The sequence below is a fragment of the Gracilinanus agilis genome, chromosome 2 (genome assembly GCF_016433145.1).
Source record: "Gracilinanus agilis isolate LMUSP501 chromosome 2, AgileGrace, whole genome shotgun sequence".
NCBI lineage: Eukaryota > Metazoa > Chordata > Mammalia > Didelphimorphia > Didelphidae > Gracilinanus > Gracilinanus agilis.
In genome coordinates this window covers 717,754,109-717,776,477 of record NC_058131.1, presented here as the reverse complement: position 1 = coordinate 717,776,477, position 22,369 = coordinate 717,754,109, and the positions used below count along the sequence as shown (strand labels likewise).

Below are 22,369 nucleotides of genomic sequence, written 5' to 3'. Positions count from 1 at the left end.
TTTTCCCACCATTTGCTCTAATATGTTTTCTGCATTGCTGTTGGCTTCTTAACTTTGTCCCAAATGCCTAAAATTATGATTTCTATTTTGTTTGCATTTTGATGGCTGCTGGATCCACTTTTCTTTCCTGGGATCACCCTTAATTTATTTATAGAGCACAGGAAGTAGATAATAGCCTCCTTTCCATTCACTGGGTCCCCTTTGTGGAAAAAACCTAAGAAAATGATTAGTTTGTCCAAGGGAAAAATTCCCAATGGGCAGTCCTGTATTTCTTTGGTCGCTTTCATTTTTCTGACCTATCACGGTTGACCGTCTGTGGAATCCTCTGTCTTCTCATCCTTTCTGGCATCTTTTTTCTAGGTATTTTGCCCCCAGGCTTACTGATTAATCATAATAACTGTCTCGGTCTTTTCTCCAGACTAGAGACAGTTCAGGTGATGACCAGTGTCTAAGACAGCCTAGAGTAGACTACTGCTCATTCTGTAACATGCTTCCTGTCCACAAGGTGCAAGGCAGAGGAAATGACCCGGGGCACAGGTGTATGGCAAGAGCTCTCCAAAATGAGTCTATTTGAGGGATGTTATTTCAATAATCCTTTTGGAATTACATCATGGAATAACAGAATTGCACCTCAGTGGCCATCTAGGCTAATACAAATTGGAACTGGAATTTTCTGTCCGGCAAACCAAAGAAGTGGACGTCTAGTCTTGGTTTGACCTCCAATGAGGGAGTCTGTTCATTTGGGTGGCTCCGACTATAGGATGTTTTAACCTGTGATATCCAGCCTAAACTTCCCTCTCCTCATCTTCCATCTATTAATCCTGCTTCTGCCTTGTAGGAGTGTAACTCAAATTGAAAGGGACCTCAGGGACCATCTAGTCCAAGCCATCAATGTAAGAGTCCCCACTATAGCACACCCAGGTTGTGGTTATTCAGCCTCTTCTTGAGGCTCACAATCCATTCCACTTTGGACAGTTTCTCATATACTTGAAGATAACCTCAGCCTTCCCAGCCTCTTCTTGAGAACTTCCTAGGAGGGGAACCCTCTGCCTCAGCACAATCCATCACTTTGGATCATGTCTCATATACTCAAAGATAACCTCGGTCTTCTCTTTTCCAGGTTAAGCACCCCCAGTTTATTCAGTGGATTCTTACATGATCTGGGCATCCCTCATTGTCTTAGTGGTTCTGCCTCTAAGGTTTGAACCCTCAAACTTTTGAAGGCTCTTTCTTTAGTGTGGTTCCCAGAAGGCGACAGAATACTTGCAAGACAACCCTATTCAGGACTCCAGATGTGGCCCTATCCTACCCTTGGTCTTGTCCTCTGGTATTCCAGGCAGAGTCTCCCTCCTGCCCTGCATTGTCCTGTGTGGTCCCACAGTGGAGTTCCAGGGCTCCAAATGGGATCCATTCTAGAGGCCATCTAGGTTCACCCTTGGCTTTTCACAGCTCAGGTGTTTCATTTAGCTGCCACTCTGGGGCAACTCACTGTGCTTTGTAGACCATGAAAACAGACCATGTTTGGGACAGAGATTTCAATAGTGGCTCTGCCATCGTCTCAGAATTTGGAAATATCGTTGATGAGAGATTCCCTGAATAAGCTAATACTCTCTCCAGGACACAATTTTGTGGTCAGTGAAGCTGCTTTTTTTTTTTTTTAACCCTTAACTTCTGTGTATTGGCTCCTTGGTGGAAGAGTGGTAAGGGTGGGCCATGGGGGTCAAGTGACTTGCCCAGGGTCACACAGCTGAGAAGTGACTGAGACTGGATTTGAAACTAGGACCTCCCTTCTTTAGGCCTGACTCTCCATCCACTGAGCTACCCAGCTGCCCCCAGTGAAGCTGGTTCTTGATGTTCTCTCATTTCCTCCATCAACAACGCTCCCCCCTTCCTGCTGCTTGTCACTTCTCAGCTCCCCCACCAGGGTACCCCTGTTCCCACATGCCTCAGAGGCTTGTTGGGCTGCCTGTGAGATCTTGCTCAGCTGATTGACAGAAGTGTTCGTCAATAAGACTTAATCCTCTCAGCTTATAGGAGGTTCTTGAGAGCCCAAAGGAACCAAATGGTCATCAGACAGTGAGACAGGCACTTGCAGGGCTAATATTTGGGGGAAGACCTGAAGACACCTCAAATCATATCATTAGCTACCTCCTACTGTGCATGCCTCATTCGTTTATCTTTGTTGGGTGCATGCTCTGGGCTAGGCTCTGGGAGACACAGAGAGAGATGGAGCTAAGTGAGCGGCCAAGAGTGGCTTCTTATCTACCAGAGAGAGAAGGCATTTGGGCCATGATCTGGCCAACTTGAAGTACACGACTCTTTTTTTAGTGCACAGAAATCCATCTTCTCTCCCACTGCTCACCACTTCAAAGAAAAAGAACAGAATCCTTGTAACAAACATACAGCAATTCTTTAATAGCGACATATCACAGCCCATGTTTGCATAGTAATTTAGGGATCGCACATTAGCTCTATTTCGTTATTTCATCCCCATAATAACTCTGTCGGAGGTGCTATCATTATCCCCACTTTAGAAGCAGAGAACAGAGTCTCCCAGAGGTTAAATGACTTTCCAAAAATTACGTAGCTAGTAGATGTAAGGCAGAATTCTAACCCAGATCTGCCTGATGGCTATTCCAGTAATCTGTTTACTAGACCAAACTGCCTCATAAGAATCAAGAGCAGTTTGAACTTTGCTTTAAAGAATGGCAGGATCTCAGAGTTAGAAGGGGCCCCAGGGGCCTTCTAAGCAATCTCATCTTGGGGAAAAGTATCCCTTTGGTTAATTTGGAATCTGGCCCAGGCTCTTTCGTAAAAAAGACAAGCAAGGGTCTAAATGAAGGTCAAATCAATGTGCAAACAGCCAGGGACCCAGAACTGTAGCCTCGGACATTCATGGGTAAAGCGTGATCTTCGTAGCTTCTTACCCAGGACCATCCTAGGAGCTCTAGGAACATTAGAATTTGTCTGAGGCTCAGAATGCTATAGAAAGGGTCAAAAAGGAAACAGTCTGATATAATAGAAGGAACAATGGATTTAAAGGCCCCAAACCCATTTGTATGACCCTGAGTAAATCATCTCCTCTCTGGGCCTCAGTTTACTTATTAGTAAAATGAGGAAGTTGGAGTAGATGACTTCTAAAATTCTTTCTAGCTCCATATTTAGGATGCTGTGTTCTATGATTCCTCCACTCTCAAGCAAGTGGTTGGGCTAACAATATGGGGAATACAGGATTATTTCAAGCAACAAGATGCAGACTCATCACTTCTGCCGATACAGAGTGAAGACAGCCCTCCTTCCACCTTCATAAGCCTCCAGCTTTCCCCAGGAACATATGTGGTACCCGAGGAATGATGAAAGATATGGAGCTATTTCTGTATGATGCAGAGTGAAGAAAGCAATAAAGCACAGAGAAAACCAAAACCAGGAACGAAATCTGAGGCCCTCCCAAAGGGCAAAGAGGACTGGAAGAGGGACACATGCGCATTCGGTGCTCTGGGGATTATTTGGACAAGATGACCCAGAGAATGCTGGGAGTACCATTTGCCCAGATTTTATCAAAGCTTTGAATAAAGCATCTGAGAGCATTTTTGCGGAGAACTTGGAAAGGAAGGGATCAGACTGATATCACTGGATTCAGGTGGGATGTCAGGACTCAAGGAATAGTTGGCAATAGTTCTAGGTCAGCAAGGGAGGAGGTTTCTCTTGGGATGCCCCAGGAATCTATGCCTGGCCACGTACTTTTTTTTAATCCTTGCCTTCCATCATAGAATCAATACTGTATATTAGTTCCAAGGCAGAAGAGCAGTAAAGGCTAGGTAATGGGGATCATGTGACTTGCCCAGGGTCACACAGCTAGAAAGTGGCTGAGGCTGGATTTGAACTCAGGAAGAGATGTCTTCCTGACTCTAAGCCAGGCGTTCTACCTCCTGAATCACTTGGCTGACTTTTTTTTTTTAAACATGGACTGGGATGCTTTAATAGGCGCTAAGTCCTTCTAAGTGGAAGACCTCCAGTAGAGCCTAGAAAGGTACTTGTTGAGTACATTATTGGGAGATGGACGTTCCTTTCCTACAGCTGTCTAGAGAGCTGCCGAGATCCCTTCCAACACTCCGTTCTACGATTCTGTTCAAATTTATATTCATTTGGTTTTCTTTGAACAAAGCCAAATAGCTTAGAGGTTAGAGTTTCCATATTGTGGGCTTTGTGCTGCTTCCAGTCGCAACCACTTACCTGAGGAGCCAGTTTCATTCCTTGAGGCTTTAAGGTCACTTGATTCATTGGCGTGAGCTCCATGCCGGGTAAAATGTCGTAGAGCTTGTCCTCTGCCCTCTTGTCTCCTTTGACCTGATAGCCACGCCCCCGGCCCAGGTAGGCCAAATATCCACGACCGCCCAGTCCTCTAACTCCCGCAGCCCCTACAGGGACATTCATGTAAATTTCTAGGAACGTAAGAAGGCATTAAACTGAATCAAACCACCAGAAAATCACCCTGATTCTTACTGTAATGGAAAAGTTAGCCCCCATCACACTGATTATGCCCCGAAGATGGCTCAGCACGTGGGATCCTGATGGGATGAAACTCAATGCAAAGTAGAGTTCATGGGACAAATCGAGTGGCCTTCAGAGGACACTAGGAACACGGAGGCTCCGCCAGGGTGGATCCCTGAGCCCGACGTGCCATTCCAATTTCGGCTGGTAATTAGCTTAACTCTCAGAGAGATTTAGCTGGAGAGTAAGATGGTGAAATGACTTATGGAGGGATGCCAACGCAATATCACCATCCCGCTCAGAATACTCCATCTTGCCTTTGGACTCTCCTTCAACAGCATAGTCAAAGGCATCGCCAGCAGGCACATTGGGATATTGGTGCAAGGAAGCCAATCGATGTCTTGGTTAAGTTCCCCGTATTTATTTCTTTGTTCTGCCAATGTGAGGCTTAACTTTCCATTGAGTTCATGCACAGATTACTTTTGATTTTAGCTTTACTATTTTTTTTTTTTTGCCACAATGCTGATTTGATTTGCCATTGATGGCATAAAGGGAGAGGAAAAATAATTATACCAATTACTCTTCCTTCAGTCAGCCCCATTAGTTCCTTAATAGTCACGACACAGATTTTTTCCCCCTTTGCTTAAAACAGGGGACATTCTTACCTCCCTCCTCTTCCCCCATGCACACATTACAACTGGTTCATTTTAAAGGTACAGAATTCGGATTCTTCATTGTCATGATTCCCCCTAGAAAAAGTGTAGTGGGCTCCTTCTGGAGAAAGAGCAGGTCTTCAAGCAAAGGAATACTGTAAAGGGGATTAGGGCGAGGGTAAGAGTTGGACTACATTAGCTCTGGAGCCCCTTTCGACTCCGGGGTTGTGATTCTTTGCAATGTTTGGTTCTAAGTCCAGTGAAATGTTCTTTAGTAGCCTTCCTCCCTGCTTAAGTGATCTAAGACAGGAAAGTCTCTCTCTCTCTCTCTCTCTCTCTCTCTCTCTCTCTCTCTCTCTCTCTCTCTCTCTGTCTCTGTCTCTGTCTCTGTCTCTCTCTCTCTGTGCATTGCTGTGCATTTATTAGAAGTTTTTATAAAAGGAAATAGATATGATCTGGCAGTCAGACTGGTGGTTTCCTTTTCTGATTGCACTTTAATTCCTCATCCTCTAATATTCCTCAGAAACAGGTTCATTTCCTTCCTCACATCCCCATGAGAAGATGCAATGCCCGTTTCTAAATGGCAGTCGGATGAAAGCATCCTGCTATGTTAGGTGGCAAAGGTGGGACTCTTCACCCAATGTCAATAGAATGGACATTCCAGCTTGGTTCTTCATTAGTGGTAAGTGGACTATACCGAGTTGGTTGTCTTTGAGCTCAGTCTCTTTGGGTCATGAGATCATAGATGCAGAGCTAGGAAGGGATCTTGTTTGTAGCCTCAGAACTTAGCCTGGTGCCTTGCAGATGATATTTCACACTTAATAAGTTTCAGTGTGTCTAGTCTGGTCCCTTCATTTTTACAGAGGAGGAAACTGGGGCCAAGAGGGAGGAAGTGGCTCACTTATGATTCTTGGCATACGTTTATTCCTCCAAACCACCTCAGCTACATACAGAGATTGGTGCGGTCCTGGTCATACCCTTAATCTGGCCATCATTCTCAAGTGGAACCCTTAGATGGTCACAAACTCTGAAATTCCTTTAATTTTCATTAATTTTTTGTTGTCCAACCTCTTCCTCTGCCCCATAACTCCGAACCCTGCTCTCGGTTCTCAGTGCGAATTCTCCCTCTTCCACCTCTCTGTTCTTTCCCAGCCCTTCACACCTGCATGGGCTGCACTCCCTTCCCTTCTCCATCTCAGCACCTTAGTGAACCAGCTCAACTCTACACCGTTCTTTTCTCACTAGTTTCTTGCCCTCTTTACCTTTCGCTGCTCTCATCCTGCCCAGGCTCAACCTTAGAGGATTCTAATCTGCGTCGACAGAGGGAGTGCCCCATGCCAATGAGCTAGAAGGTCATAAAAATGGCGGTGGGGTTGGGGGGAGAAGGAGAGAGCTGTAAACTGGACGGTGTAGCTGCAGAGATGAAATCGGAGATGCTCCATGTTTGGAATAATCATCATCATTCCTATGAAGGCTGTTTGATTTAGAATCAAAGCCGGGATTCTGGCTTTCTACTGGGCTGTGACCAAATGGCTCAGCTCAGAACAAGTCATTTCTCCATATTCAATGGAGGCTCTCCATTTCCTCTCCTTATTCTCTAGCGAAAATAGGAGACTTTCACCAGTTGTAATGTGATTTAAAAAAAAAAAAAAGATTCCTCGCTTAATACCGTAGGCACAACACGTGATTTTCAGTGGACGATTGCCCATCCCCATCACCCCGATATCCCCGTATCATCCAGCTAAAACTACGATCACTTAAATCTTAGGAGTGAGTAACCGAAGGCTGAATGGCTGACGTTACCTCTAATGGAAGGCGGCCTCAGGATGGCTCTGTTGCCGAGGTGTCCCTTGGCCACTGGAAAGTGGAGGTTTGGAATGGCTGCGTAGGCCTGGGGGGCATAGAAGACAGGGGCTCCCAGGTAGGCTGCGGCTGGGTCATAAACAGGTCCCAGGGGGTAGGTGTATTCCCCTTGCAGCGCTGAGCCCCGGCCGCCGGTGCCTCGGGTGTATCTCACGTAACTGTCTTTATCCACCGGCTTGGCTAATGTAACTTCGATAGGAGAACCATCCAACACCTTTGATAACAAGAAAAGGAGGAGAAAGTGAGGACTAGGGAAGGTACAAGTGCAGGGAGCATCTGTGCTCTCCTACTGCTGCCTCTCACTGTCTATATTTACTTGGGTCTAGTCCAGTGATGGCAAACCTATGACACGCACACGGAGCCACGAAATATGGGGCTGCGTGCCGAGGATGAAACATTGCTGTAGTGTAGTGTAGACACTCTGTGCACTGTAGATGGCAATTCTACCTACATTCATTTACCTATTTTGGCTTATTAGATACAGTTATATATCACAGCTATACATTTTTGTTATTTAAACTATAAATATCACGAAATTATGGTATTTTTCTCAAAGTGACACCCTCCCCTCCCCCTGAGTGATGCTCGTTTTTTTGTCAAATTTTGACACACCGAGCTCAAACGGTTGCCCATCACTGGTCTAGTCTATGCCCCGGGGCTAAGTCATGAGTAATGGCGGAGGGTGGGAACAACAATCTGGCGAGGCGAATGGTGAGGAATATGTGTAACTTCCATAAAAGGTCCTGGTTTGGGAGACTCGGGTTGAGTAAGGAAACCTCCCGCATATCCCTGAATTTTGCCCTCTGAGCTGAGGTCTGCTTCCAGCCAATTCCATATGCCTAAAATCGGTCTCCAGAACTCCTCTAATTCTAAGTCTATGATTTTTTTCTCCCTAAAATCCTTACTGGCTGCCTTAGAATGGATATACAGCATCCATTCGAAGGCAGGAGAGTGGTAAGGGCTGGGCAATTGTGGTTAAGTGACTTGCCTGGGACACCCAGCTGCAAAGTGTCTGAGGTCAGATTTGAACCCAGGACCTCCCACCTCCACCTGGCTCTCTCTCTACTGGGCCACTCGGTTGCCCCTTCTAAGCCTATGATTTTGAGCCTATTCTTTCAGCCCTTTGAATATGAAGTTGGCATCTGGAGAAATTCTGTACCATCCCAGACTAGCCTTTTGACTTCATGTCAAACCACCCTGGTTTGGACCCTCCACGTCTCTCCTCACTCCCAGCTCTCTGCCCTGGCGCTTAACCAAATCCTAGGCGATGGGGGTGGTCCCCAGGGTGGACCATTCCAATGACGTCTCCTCCCTGCCCCCCTCATTAGTACATCACTTGTGCCCTCATTTCCATGCACTGTGACACTCACAGAACATGGGCCAGTCCAACAGTGCTATGTGTGCCAGTCCTCAAGACAGTGCCAACTTAGCTTCAATGCTGCCTCTCTCTCTAACCTGGAGAACCAGAAGCTCCTGTCCTGGGTGCGAGATCAGCCGGGTCTCTCTACTCCCAGGCCCATTGCCAATCAAGGGAAGAGAAAGTCCATGATAAAATGACTGTTGACAAGTAACCAAAATGTAAAGAAGCTGCTCCCAGAATCAACATGTGGAAAAAGCAGCATTACTTCATGACAGAAGAGAGAGAAAGTAAGCCAAGACTGATAGGGCCTCCAGTGGCAAATGTACTCGTTTGGGAATCAGAAGCTCTGGGTTCAAATTCGGACCCTGTCATTGACTACCTGTGTGATGTTGAGCAAGGAATTGAACACCTCCAGGCTTTAGCTTCCTCATCCATCCCTTTTTTTTTTTTTTTTTTTTTTTTAACATTTTAAAGCCCTTAACTTCTGTGTATTGGTTCTAAGGCAGAAGAATGGTCAGGGTGGGCAATGGAGGTCAAGTGACTTGCCCAGGGTCACACAGCTGGGAAGAGTCTGAGGCCGGATTTGAACCCAGGACCTCCTGTCTCTAGGCCTGACTCTCAATTCACTGAGCTACCCAGCTGCCCCTTGCTCATCCATCCTAAGAGGCTCTTGGACTAGACAGTTTCCATGTTCTCTCCCAGCTCTATTCTGCTTCTTGACCTCCTGAGATGAACTCAGCATTCATATCAAACTCCTTTTTGGGACTTCTGGCCATTATGGGGTACAGGCGTCTCCCCGCCATGTATGGAAGCCCCTCATTGGCTCTCATTCCTGTATTACCTTTCCATTTAAAACTTTCATGGCATTCACTGCATCTTCGCGGTTATTGAAGTGTACGAAAGCATAGTCTCGGATTTTCTTCACCCTCTCCACAGATCCTGCAAGGAATCAGGAGAATAAAACGATTACAGAGATGGCAAAGGGCTAATTCCACACGGTCGCTTCTGAGACAACCTGAACAACACAAAACTATCGAGGCCGTCTAGTCCAGCTCCTCATTTTATGTCATCTTAAAAAGTTAAAAAAAAAACTCATAATAACAAACACCAAATCAAACGGCATTTTTCTGTACGTTAGAGTCCAGTAGCAGAGGATTGTATGTGACACTGTCAAGCTCTATTAGATAGACTCTGTCTTTCCTTGCGTACACAATAAAGGAAACACGCAAGTTTCAGAGCTGACTTGTTTTTCTGTGCTTCCTTCTGACTTTTTTTCCTATTCTCTTTCCTTTTTGAGAAGAAGGAAGGGGAGCTTCCCCTCTGCTCCCCCCTCTCTCTCCTCTCCCAGACTGAAAAAGAATTTTCTATAACAATTGGTAGTCTACATAAAATATAAATATGTGTTCTGTGATCTTCTGTGTCCCTTGTTTGGTTCTTGACTCTTCCCCATCTTCTGTTTCTCCTTGTTCCTCCAATTTGTTTATAATGTGACCTTTGAGTTCTAAATCGCAGATCTCTTTGGAGTTTCTCTTGATTGTGTTGTTGCATTATTGTCCTAAAGCTAATTCTGTCAGAATGCTTTCCGGTTTTCCCAGATCCTGCCAGACAGTGAGTCCTTACCCCAATTGCTGTGGTCTTCGGCCAAACCCTTTTTTTTTTTTTTTTTTTTTTTTTTTTTGCAAATAAGGAATTGAAGCCCAGTGAGGTTTTGCAACATGTCTGAGGTTATAAGTTAACCCAGTAGCCAAGCTGCAGTTCCAACCTTGGTCATCTCCCCAAAATCCAACGTTCTTTCACTTGTCCCATGCTGCCTCACAATTTGGCTTCCAACTGCCTTTTCAGGTATGCTTTAGTTAGAAAAAAACTCAACAAACAAAGCATACGTGTGTATTCAGGAAAGAATTAGATAAGTAAAAGTTGTATCTAGAGAACCATTCCAGAAAGAACCCTGTGGGGCTCTGCTGGGGCTCGGGTTCTATTCCAGCCTGTGAGCCCCCATAACGGTGGCCATTTGTCTCTGGAGGAGGATCTGGCCTTTTTTTCCAAGTGCTCTTGTCAGAGGGCAGTGAAATCTTAGATGTCTTCCAGGCACTGCCAACTTAAAGTCAAGTTGGAAGCTCCCCTAATCTGCCTTCGCTGCTCATTTTCATCTTAGACGTTAGAGAAGTGAGACCACAGCAGAACAAAACTTGTTGTCTCCTTGCTAGGATCTCCTGGAGGCGTGTTTCCCTTCCAAGCAGACTTTCATTACCATCCATCAGCTCTTTGCCATTTATTCTCTCTCTGAGCATGAAAAGACATGAGTACAATAGGCAGTCTGGGAGTCTGGGCTACCAATTAAGGGACACACGCACAGGAGAAGCTATCTTGGGAGAGAAGGTGAATTGTCTTGCCTCATTCTTGCTCTAACTAATGAGGCTTAGACACAGCCCAGGCTCCCTCTGATGGGCTGGGTGGAAAGACTGGCAAATGACTAGCCTTTCAGCCTTTCCTTTGAAGTCTTTTTTTTTTGTATTTTTTTTTTAAACCCTTGTACTTCAGTGTATTGTCTCATAGGTGGAAGAGTGGTGAGGGTGGGCAATGGGGGTCAAGTGACTTGCCCAGGGTCACACAGCTGGGAAGTGGCTGAGGCCGGGTTTGTACCTAAGACCTCCTGTCTCTAGGCCTGACTCTCACTCCACTGAGCTACCCAGCTGCCCCGCCTTTGAAGTCTTTTTAAAAAAAATCAGCTGTAACTGATAAACAGAAGCGTTCCTCACTCCTAGCGGGTGGGAGGCCAACCAAGAGCAGAGAGGGAAAATGGTTCAAGCTACAAGGGCCAAGCCAAACTCTGGGGCAATAGGATAACCCAGGAAAGGTAGCATTCCTCCCTCCTCTCAGGGAAAAGGAGAGGGACAGAGGGGGCAGAGTGCTACAAACAATGTCAGATGTTCTTTTATCAGTTGTGTGAGTGTGTGTGTGTGTGTGTGTGTGTGTGTGTGTGTGTGTGTGTGTGTGTTGTGGTTAATGGGAAGGAAGGTTCAATTCTGAAGGTCAGAGGATGATAGCATCACAGATTTGGATCTGGAAGGGAAATTAGTGGTCATAATTCTAATTCCCTTATTTTTACAGATAAGGAAACCGAGGCACTGAGCAATAGGGAGGAAGAGTTTTCTCTTGGAATGGCCATGTTAGAAAATACAATAGGCTGCATTCCAAATGTTTGCCTTTATCCACTTTACACCAGGACTCCATGAAAACTGTCTTTAGAAGCCACCAGCTGTCGTTATAGAGCTACTTGTGGGGTTCTAGAGATCCCTGATACCTAGAAAAGCAAAGAAATGCAAACCAACAGACATTTTTATAGCACTCCCTGATCAGTAAAATGTTTTCTGGTAGTCTGGAAGTCCTGAGTTCAAATTTTACCCCCAGATACTTCCTAGCTGTGTGACCCTGGGAAGTCACTTCATCCTGTTTGCCTCAGTTTCTTCATCTGTAAAATGAGCTGGAGAAAGAAATGGCCAACCACTCCAATATCTTTGCCAAGAAAACCCCAAATCGGGTCACAGAGAGTCAGACATGACTGAAAATAACTGAATGACAACAATAAAACATGTTTTAAGGGCACTATCTTATTTGAGCCTCATGAAAATTCTGTGAGGTTAGTATACCTATCAATATTGATATCCTCATTGTATAGGGAATGAAACTGAGGCTTGCTCAGGATCAGGAAGAGTCCGAAGCAGGGGCTGAATCCAGTTCTCTGTAGCACCAAGTCCAGGGCTCTCTGTCCACAATATTATGAGGTTCTTTAAGGTGGATTACCAATGACTTAGCATCCTCCTGGGAAAGTCAACAGCCCTTTGATTGACTTCCAATAGGAGGCAGCCATTCCTAGTTTGGGAATTAAAGGGATTGGCCTGGTGCACATGGAAGTTGCAGATGAACCTGCTCAGGTGCGACCTATTAATTGTTTGGAAGAAGAGAAAAGAATTCAGAGTGATCTTGAAAAATTAGAGAAATAATCCATCTAGGTCATGATGAAGTCCTACAGATAGATTTATACCAAGTAGAAAGCCATGGGAAACAAAGCCAAGAGCCCACATACAGGTTGGGAAATACTCATGAAATCTGAGTATGGTAATGAAGATCTGAGGCTCCTAGTGGCACACACATTAAATGTGAATTAGCAGAATAGTATTCTCCTATGTTAAGACTATGGATGAATGTAGTAATAGTAGTAGTAGTTCAAACCAATTTTTTGATGATACTTAATGTTTCTTATACTTAAAACATTGATTCACAGGACCTTAGATTTAATATGGATTGTTAAAAGAGGTGCCTTTGTGGTTAAAACTAAGAATATTATGAAATTAAAGGAGGATAAGATTCAAGAATAATATGATCAACTAGTTCTTAAAAGGAAGGTAAACTGCACTCTTTGTGGAGGCAAAAAATTGGAAAATGAGGGGATGTCCTTCAATTGGGGAATGGCTAAACCAATTGTGACATCTGTTGATGATGGAATACTATTATGCTCAAGGGAATAATAAACTGGAGGAATTCCATGTGAACTGGAATGACGTCTAGGAACTGATGCAGAGTGAAAGGAGCAGAACCAGGAGAACATTATACACAGAGACCGATACACTGTGGTACAATCCAATGTAACTGACTCTGCTACTCACAGCAATGCAATGATCCAGGACAATTTTGAGGGACTTATGAGAAAGGTGCTCTCCACATACAGAGAAAGAACAGTGGGAGTAGAAACACAGAAGAAAAACAATTGCTTGATCACATAGGTTGATGGGGATATGATCGGGGATGTAGACTCTAAGCAATCACTCTAATGCAAATATCAATAATATGGAAATAGGTCCTGATCAATGACACATGTAAAACCCAGTAGAATTGCTCATTGGCTATGGGAGGGGAATGGAAGGAGGGGAGGGAAATAATATGAATCATGTAACCAGGGAAAAATTTTCTGAATTAATTAATTAATTTAAAATTTTCAAATTAAAAAAAAGGAAGGTAAACTAACTTGGGATTTGTTTTTTTCTTTTTAGTGTGGACAAAGTTGGCTTTGTTTATTCAAGTATTAAGATGTAGTTCAAAGTTTCTCAAGGGTCTCAGGCAGCACTCAGAAAGACATAGCACCCAGGACTAGGAAAATAATAGTCTTAGGTACTCTATTCTGGTCTGAACACATGAGGAGTAATTGTGTTCAGAATGAGGCATCACAGTTTAAGAGATGACCCAGATAAACTGGAAAGCTCCCAGAGGAAGGCAGCTAAGAAAGGACCCTGAGAAGGTGCTCTATAAAGAAGTTGGGAATGTTTATCTTGGAGAAGAGAAGTCCCACAAGGGAGAACAACATAATGCCTTTCAAGCATCTTGAGGGCCACCATGCAGAAGAGGGATTAGACTTATTCATCTTGGTTTTGGAGCAATGAATGGAAGTTGAAAGAGGTGAATTTGGGTCTGATTTCTAGCTAGGTTTGCTAAGAATAAGAGCTATTCAAAAGCAGAATGGGTTGCCATGGAAGGCAGTGGACTCCCCCTCCCTAGGGCTCTTTAAGCAAAGGCTGGATAAATACGAGCTGGGGGCATGATAGTAGATGATATTCTTCAAGCAAAGGTAGGGTTAGAGGCCTCTGAAGTCATTTCCAGCTGAAGTCTTGTGATTCTGTGACCTTGTTCAGACATCCATAGGATGGCTGGTGATACAATGACCAATCATTCTCCATCTGCACAAAGATATTTCTTTGATTTTAGCCAGAGGGATTGCAGTGTTGCTTTTATATAAGTAACACAGTTCTTTCAGCTCTGTACACGATAGCTCAGTGTGAGGAATTTCGCTCTGTGGGAAGCAGGAGAAAATAATGTTTTTATGTTTTTTTGGGTGAAGACAATAGATTTCACCGGTTGCCTTGGCAAAGGTGACAATGTTCCTGTGAACAGAAACCCCAAGTCAAAGTAGTTTTGATCCAATCTTAATCCAAATTCCTTCCAATACTTTAAGAATTCTGCAGAGAAAATAACATTTGGATTAACTTTGAATCTTAAAACAGAAGCTCAACATTGGTTTGGGACCACCTCAGGATTTTTCTTTTCCTTTTAGTGCCACAAAATAAATTTCTTTTCAAGAGCTCTGTCTTTTTATCTTTGCTTTTTTAAAAAAAAATCTTTATCTTCAGTCTTAGAATTGATACTAAATATTAGATCCATGGCAGAAGAGTTGCAAGGGCTAGGCAGTTAAGGTTAAGTGACTTGCCTGGGGTCACATAGCTAGGAAGTATCTAAGGTCAAATTTGAACTCAGGACTTCCTATTTCCCGTTCTGGCTTTCTCTTACTGAGCCATCTAGATACCCCTTCTTATCTTTGCTTAAAAATCACTAGCAAGGGGGAATCCCCCACCTTTTGAGCCAGCACATGCCACTTGAGGGCAGTTGAGGAAGTTTTTCCTACAAGCAAGCCCAAGTTTGCTTCTTTGTAACTTCTACCCATAGTTCCTCCTTCTTCTCTCTGGGGCCCAACGGAATAATATTAACCCCAATTCCATAATACAGTCTTTCAAATTCTTAAATATTGATCCAATGTTTCCCTGGCTGTTTTCTTGTCTATGCTAGCGTCCCCAGTTCCTTCAACCAACCCTCATATGGCATGTTCTTAAGTAGCTTTGCTCTTCCCTGGAAGCTCTTCAACTTACCAATGTCCTTCCTGAACCACTATGATGCCCTGGTTCCATATCAGTCCACCCAGTTCAGTAGGACTATCACCTTGCTAATTCTATACCCTTGGACCTCTTATTGTAGCCAATAATTAGATCTGAGATCTAGCTACCATATTTCACTGTTGACTCAATAATATTCTACTCCACTGACCCTAGATCTTTTTTCTGATAAATCCCATCTTGTCATATTTCCAAGGTGCAATATTTCATCTTTTCATTTACTTACTCAATATTCACCTCTCAGAATATAGGATCAGTCCAGGTGAAATCCATGAGGATTTGTATCAAGGCCAAATGTATGGATCCTCCCCTCACCCCCACTCTCCAAACAGGAGGGTCATATCCTATGGAAGTCCTTACCTGGTTTAATACTGTTGAATTCCTTTTCCAGGCTCTCTTCAGAGGTAGACAGCATGAGATTTCGCACATAAAGGATTTTCACAGAAGACATTGTGTCTTCATCAACCTCCACCTCTGGTTCTGCCCAGTCTACTGCAATGGGATGTCCCCACAACTGAATCCTCCCTATTGAGAAGGACCAAAGGAATTATTGATGAAAATAGTGATTGAGGTAGCAGCAGATAGTCCTGATCCGATGCCATTAATTACAGGTTCAGAGATTTAAGTCCCAAGAGAAACTTAGTAATTATCTAGTCCAACTCTCTCATTTTACAGATGTAGAAAATGAGGCCCCCAAACGTAAAATGACTTGTCCAAGGGCCAAGATCTGACCCTAGAGGCTAGCTGCCACACACAGGAATTCCTTCCAGGCTCTGTTGCTTTGGTAATTGTTGGCCTTATGTAGGTCACTTTCATTCTTTGTGCCAGTTTCCCGCTTTATAAAATGAGGAAGTTTGAACTAGGTGAAATTAGGCAGAGAGAAGCAAACATTTAGAGTAGAAGGTGGCCCTTGTGATACATTCTGGATCAGACACAAATATATACACATATACATATACATATATGTATAATCCTTACCTTCTGTCTTAGAATCAATACTGTGTATTGGTTTCAAGGCAGAAGAGTGATAAGGGCTAGGCAATGAGAGTTAAATGACTTGCCCAGGGTCACACAGCTAGGAAGTGTCTGAGGTCAGATTTGAACCCAAGACCTTCCATCTCTAGGTCTGACTCTCAATCCACTGAGCCACCCAGCTGCCCACTCAGACACAAATGTTGACTGGTAGAGAAATCATATGATTCATGTGTCTGTAAGTAGAAATGAGTTTGGAAACAGGCATGAAGGGACCTCTTGGATCTCTTTAGTTCCTAAAACTTATCTACTATGTTATTCGCACAGTCAGTCAAACTTATTAAGTACCTACCATTTACGAGGTACTGTGCTAAGTGAATGGCATACAAAGAATGGCAAAAACCATTTCCTGTACTCAAGGAACTCATAGTCTAATGGAGGAGACAACATGTAATTAACTATGTGCCAACAAGGCATAAGGATAAATCGGTGTTAATCGACAGAGAAAGGGCACCAGAATGAAGAAAGTTCAGAAGAGCCTTCTTGGAGAAAGTTGGGTTGTGTCTGGATCTTAAAGGAAGCCAGGAAATTGTGCATGTGCATATGATGGTCAGAACTGCACCTTAGGAAAATCAGTTTGGCAACTAAATTGGACATGGATGAGTGGAGTGGACTTGTGGTGCTTTTGGACATGTTGAATTTGAGAGGTCTACTGGACATCTAGTTTGAGATGTTTAATCAGCAACTGGAGATATGAGGTAAACAAAGAAGTTGGGGCTGGAAAATTAGATCTGAAAATCCTCAGCCTAGAGATGAGAATTCATTTCATGGGAGCTGCTAATACTACCTAGGAAATGCAGTAGAATGTCAGAGAATGCCTCCACTCAAGTCACCTCCTGAAGTCTCATCATACTTTGGAGGTAACTCTGGGTTCTCACATGTTTTTCTGGAAGAGCATGAGCTCTAATACAGTGATGGTGAACCTTTTAGAGATGGTGTTCTGTGCCCACCCTTGAGACCACATGACATGCCATGTCACTTCACCAAATGCCAGGTGTACCTTGCCCCTTCCCCACTCCATCCCACACAGGAGAGGGAGAAAGCACTCCCATTGGGCTGCTGAGTGGAGGGGTAGGTGAAGTGAGGAATGTTCTCAGTGAGTGTAGAGAGGGGAGGGGAGTGGCCTGAGCCACCTATGAGCCGCTCTCCTTACCCCCTGTATGCTCCCATTGGGCTAAGGGGCAGAGGGGTGGATTGAAAAAATGTCATTAGTGGGAATGGAAGGGAGCAGCTCTGCCATAGTCTCTCTACCTTTCTAGTAGTGAATATGGCGGGGGGAATGGTGGTACACATTCCCAAAGAGAACGCTCTGTGTGCCATTTTTGGCATGCATGCCATAGATTCACCATCACTTGCTCTAATATATTCAATCATGTAGAAAAGTTGAGTGTGGATCCAGCATTATATTATGCCCAATCAGATCTATGTAGCCAAGTTTGGAGATACTTTTCACAGGGAGTTTAGCCAAAGGTATCCTCCAAGTCTGTCATTATTGTCATAAACCAGGATATATTCCACAAACAACAAATGACAAATCCAAAGTAAATATAAGAATTCTAGATGTTGCAAGATTTGGAGTTACTTAATTAAAACACATGATAAACTGTGGTGTCCATTCAAAAATTACTTTTGTTTTTTTTGGAAAATGACAAAAACTTCCAGGACATGGAAGGAAAGATGACAGATTCTGTCTACAGAGAAGTTCCTATTTTCCACGTGTAGTTTAACACATTCAGAGGCTGATTATTTACCTTTCACTGCCTAAACCTATGCCTGAGCACTCTCATCTGAATTCTGTGTCTTCGTGAAGCACATTTTGGACTGGAATGTAATAGTTAAATATTGGGGCTTCCCTATCCCTGAAGGAGAAAATGGTAATAAAAATCTTGACAGATCTTTACCATTTTCTTTTGTCTGTTTATTGCCCTTCCATTTTGAACTTTAACTACTCTTGGATGATTGGTCCTAATGGGGCCTCTTTTACCAAGCTGTCCATAAACTTGTCACTTCTTTGAATTCTTTCTGTTTTCATATTTACTCTTTTCCCTTGTTTGGCTTGGATGACCTTTACTCTGACAAGTCACTTATCTGACTGTAAAGACAGATGTTTGGAAAATGGCTGTTGCATCAATTGCTAGTCACTTCCTGTCTGTTAAATTATAATGTTTCATTTTTGTGATGTTATTTGGTGCTTTCACATCCCGTGCTCCTTGACACTTTTTTCCAGTAAAGATTTCATGTGAGGTAGGTCTGATTAATTTGCATAATCTATACACTTTGAGGTCTCTTTGGTTTCTTAATCCTGAGACATATTTTTAACATTTTTTTTGGCCATCCTTTCCACCCCAGGTTCCATTGAATTAATGGAATGCTAAATGAGTGTTGATTTGATTTATAGGGAATTATTGAGTTCTTAGTAGTCTGTCTCTTCATCTTTTTAAAAATAACATTTTATTTTCCTTTAATTAAATGTAAAAATAATTTTTAAGATTCATCACAAAAAAATTTTTTTTCTTAGTTCCAAATTTTCTCTCTCTCTTCTGCCCTCCCCTGTAATGGTAAACAATCTGATATAGATGTTATATGTGCAATAACATAAAAATTTTTTTCCCATATTAATCATTCTTGTGGAAGAGATCTCAGAAAAAACAAAAATGAAGGAAGAAATCGAAATATGGTATGCTTTGTTCTAGATTCAGACTCTTATCAGTTTTTTCTCTGGAGGCAAATGACATTTTTTAATCACCAGTCATTGGAATTGTCTTAGATCACTGTATGGTTGAGAATAATTGGGCTATTCACAGTTGATCATCATACAATATTGCTGTTACTGTATGCAATACTCTTATGGTTCTGCTCCCCTTCATTTTTCTGATGCCAACTTTGCTGATGAACTGATGTTCCTGTAGGTCTTCCCAGGTTTTTTGAGATCACTCTGTTCTTCATTAATATCTCTACATCATCACTTCTGAGACAGATACTGCAACTATCTTCATGGTAATCTTTTTTATAGTAATCATTTTTTTAACCCTTAACTTCTGTGTATTGGCTCCTTGGTGGAAGAGTGGTAAGGGTGGGCCATGGGGGTCAAGTGACTTGCCTAGGGTCACACAGCTGGGAAGTGTCTGAGGCCGCCTTTGAACCTAGGACCTGCTGTCTCTAGTCTCAATCCACTGAGCTACCCAGCTGCCCCTTCATGGTAATCTTTTTGAAGAGGCATTTTAATGTGAGATGACCAACTAAGAGAACTATGTAAGGTATACTGGTGCCATTTTATTTTGGCCCACTGAAGCTCTTCTAATAAACTACCTTTTCCTGGGCCCATCTGATTAGGGACTGAGCTTGTGCTCATTCTAGGGGGGTCAGAATCTTGGCAAGTATAAGTTCAGGGCCAGCGTCTGTTAGTTTCAAGGTTCCCATGACTTACCAATGGAAAGTGAATGCCAAAAGGAGAAGAGGGGAAGCCAAATATATCCTTAGTTATCCAAAAGGGAGCTCGAGTTTTTTCTACTTATTCCTACAGCCCTTTAAGGTGAGAGAACAAGCCGGACTTAAGAAAGATGCATCTGGAGCCAAGCGTGTACTTTGTAGCCACAGAGCTCCGGTTTTTAGCTGTGTCAGCACCCTGGCCAGGGACAGTGACAAACCTGAAAGCAGGGAGCTGAGCAAGCATTCTGGCAAGCAGCAATTCCGAATAGCTTTCAGTTTTGCCACATTGGCCATTATGGAAAAGGGAGGAGGGGGAAGTGAAGTGGAGGATTTAAAGGAGTTTTACAAAAATGTTTGCCTTCAAGTATTAATAGGGGAAGACAGATCTGACTGGCTCTCCTTGATCCAGAGGGCAGAACTAGGAATGCTGGGTAGAAACTGGAAAGAGGTAAGTTTAGGTTTGAGGTCAGGGGAAGAAAAAATGTTGACCTTGAGAGCTGTCTAAATGTGGAAAGAAATAGCTGGAGATCTTCAGGCAAAGCTTACTAAATATGTACTGGAGAGGATTCTAAGTTGGACTAGATGGACCTTGGGGTTCCATCCCATGCTGTGATTCTATAACTAAGCATGAACTTGATTTCTTGTATCAGGCAATAGTCTTTACCCTGGTGAATTCTTGGGGCAAAAATCCTTGAGGTTGCTTGCAGTGTGTTCCAGATCTGAGTCAACCTCCCTGGTTTGGGAAGGTCCTGGTGGCACTTTGCAGGTTCCCAGGAGAGTCCTCTGAAGTGGTCCTGTCTCTGCAGATCTTAGTGAGGTGCTCATTGGTACCTAAGAGTGCTAATTCCCATCCATCCTGTGCGGCATATGGAAGGTGACCAGGGCAGCAACGTCCCTGTCTGCTCGTCCTCTCTTTGATTGCTGTGTGCTGTGGCTATGTTTGGTACCTCTCCATTGGCCTCCTGTCAGGCTTCTCATATTTTGTGTATGAGATTTCAGAGGCTTTCTGAGGCAGTCGAGGTCACACTGTCTGAGGCTGCTTGGTCATTTCAAGGGTGCTTTGAGAACTCAGACATAATGCTTTGACCCTAGTTGGAGTAATCAGTGGAAACAAACTGGTAGCAGAATGATGACTGGTATTATGTGGGTTTTTAAGATTTATACAGTGATATAATTGCATCATTTCTTGTAACAGCTTTGTAAGGCAGGGGCTAACGATATCCTCATTTAATAAAGAAACCGAGGTTTGGAGGGTTTGGGACTTGCCCATGGTCTTAAATAGCTGTGGAAGAATTCAAACTCAGTCCTCCTGACTCCAAGTCCAATGCTCTGTCTGTGGTGCCATAGTGGCAGCCCCAGCTGTGGTTGGTTACTTTTGATTAGTCTAATTAGTGAAGTCTATTCCTTATGAAATCCTGCAGGAAGAATTCATTTTGTCTTCCTTTCTTGGACTGATTTAAGTGAATAACCAGAGAGTGGACTTGGACCACTTTTTAAACTTGGTCTCACTGAGACTACAGCTTGCCTGAATCCTACACACACAGTAAATACTTCTGGATTGGACCTGGAGACAGGGAGAACTGAGTTTAAATCCTGCTCTGACATTTCCTGGCTGTGTGACCTTGGGGAAGAAGCTCTCTGAGACTATGCTTGTCAGCTGAGAACAGGCTTGGTAATATCTACTAAGCTCTGCTTCAAAGGGTCATTGTGAAGCTCAAATTCAATAAATTAAGTTTTGTCAACCCTAAAGTACTTTTCAATGTCAGCTTTTGGCATCTTTATTACTATTCATCTTGTCCTTCACTGCTCTTTTGAGGTAAGACTCATCAGGGCTGCCTCTTTAACATGGAGGGCATATTCTAGTTTGTTTGGGATAGACAATAGCAGGTTTAACAGTAGGCAGAACCACAACAGGCTTAAATGATCTCCCTGAAAAATATATTTTATATCAACTGTTCTTGACATTTTTATGCGGAACTTGAGTTCAAATCCTGACCCTACTTCTTACTACATGTGTGACTTGACCAGGTAATTTCAGTTCTACTTCAACTGTTTTAAGAGAAGATTGAACTAAATGACCTTAAAAGTCCATTCCCAATCTATATCTACATTCCTATGGCCCAAGGGTGGTAGACTTTAAATAGAGATATTTTCCATAAAAATATCAAATCCTCTGGCACTTTCATGATGTTTGGGTCTATTTCATATAATTTTAGGAGAGAAACCAACCAAGAGTGTGGGATCAAGATTGTGATAATTAATGAGTGCTGGGGGAATGTTGTGGCACTTTAAGATGACAACTAGTTCAAAGACTACAAAATTGACAAGAAGAATCCCCTCACATTCAAGGATTGCTTTGGTGTATTCTTTTCTCTTTTCCAGTTTTGCAAGGAAATGTGGAGTTTTAGCCATCTCCTGTGATGTAATAGTTCTGTCATTCATGATATTAATAGTGATCCCTCCATTGACTCAACTTGTCTTTTTTGTTGTTTTGTGACCCCATAAAGAGTCAACAGTTTCCCACTTCCTTTTACTCTAGAGACCCTCTGGCTCTTTTAAGTGTTACTCTGATAAAGTTTGTGATGAGGGTCAAATTGTTTATTTTGTTTTCTACCATGTGCTTTCTCCACATATCACCTCAACCTTTAAACATTTGCTTTTAATTGCTGACAAAGAGAATCTGGAATTTCTGAAATACTTTTGTTTTCCAGGTTCTTTCCTTCCCTCCCTCCCTCTTTTCCTTCCTTCCTTCCTTCCTTCCTTCCTTCCTTCCTTCCTTCCTTCCTTCCTTCCTTCCTTCCTTCCTTCCTTCCTTTCTTCCT

At 43.1% G+C, this 22,369-nt stretch overlaps 1 protein-coding gene across 2 annotated transcripts in view; it reads right to left on the bottom strand.

Moving 5' to 3' along the window:
* The window catches only part of A1CF (APOBEC1 complementation factor), a 73,585-nt gene that overhangs the window by 8,442 nt on the left and 42,774 nt on the right, over positions 1–22,369 (bottom strand). Inside the window, exons 5-8 of one of the 2 annotated variants that reach the window (XM_044659223.1) lie at positions 15,447–15,611; positions 9,209–9,306; positions 6,948–7,221; positions 4,234–4,442 (exon numbers count right to left, since the gene is read on the bottom strand). In XM_044659223.1, coding sequence (XP_044515158.1) covers positions 4,234–4,442; positions 6,948–7,221; positions 9,209–9,306; positions 15,447–15,611 — 746 coding nt within the window. The remainder of the gene's footprint in view (positions 1–4,233; positions 4,443–6,947; positions 7,222–9,208; positions 9,307–15,446; positions 15,612–22,369) is intronic. The other variant, XM_044659224.1, reaches the window with a different exon arrangement.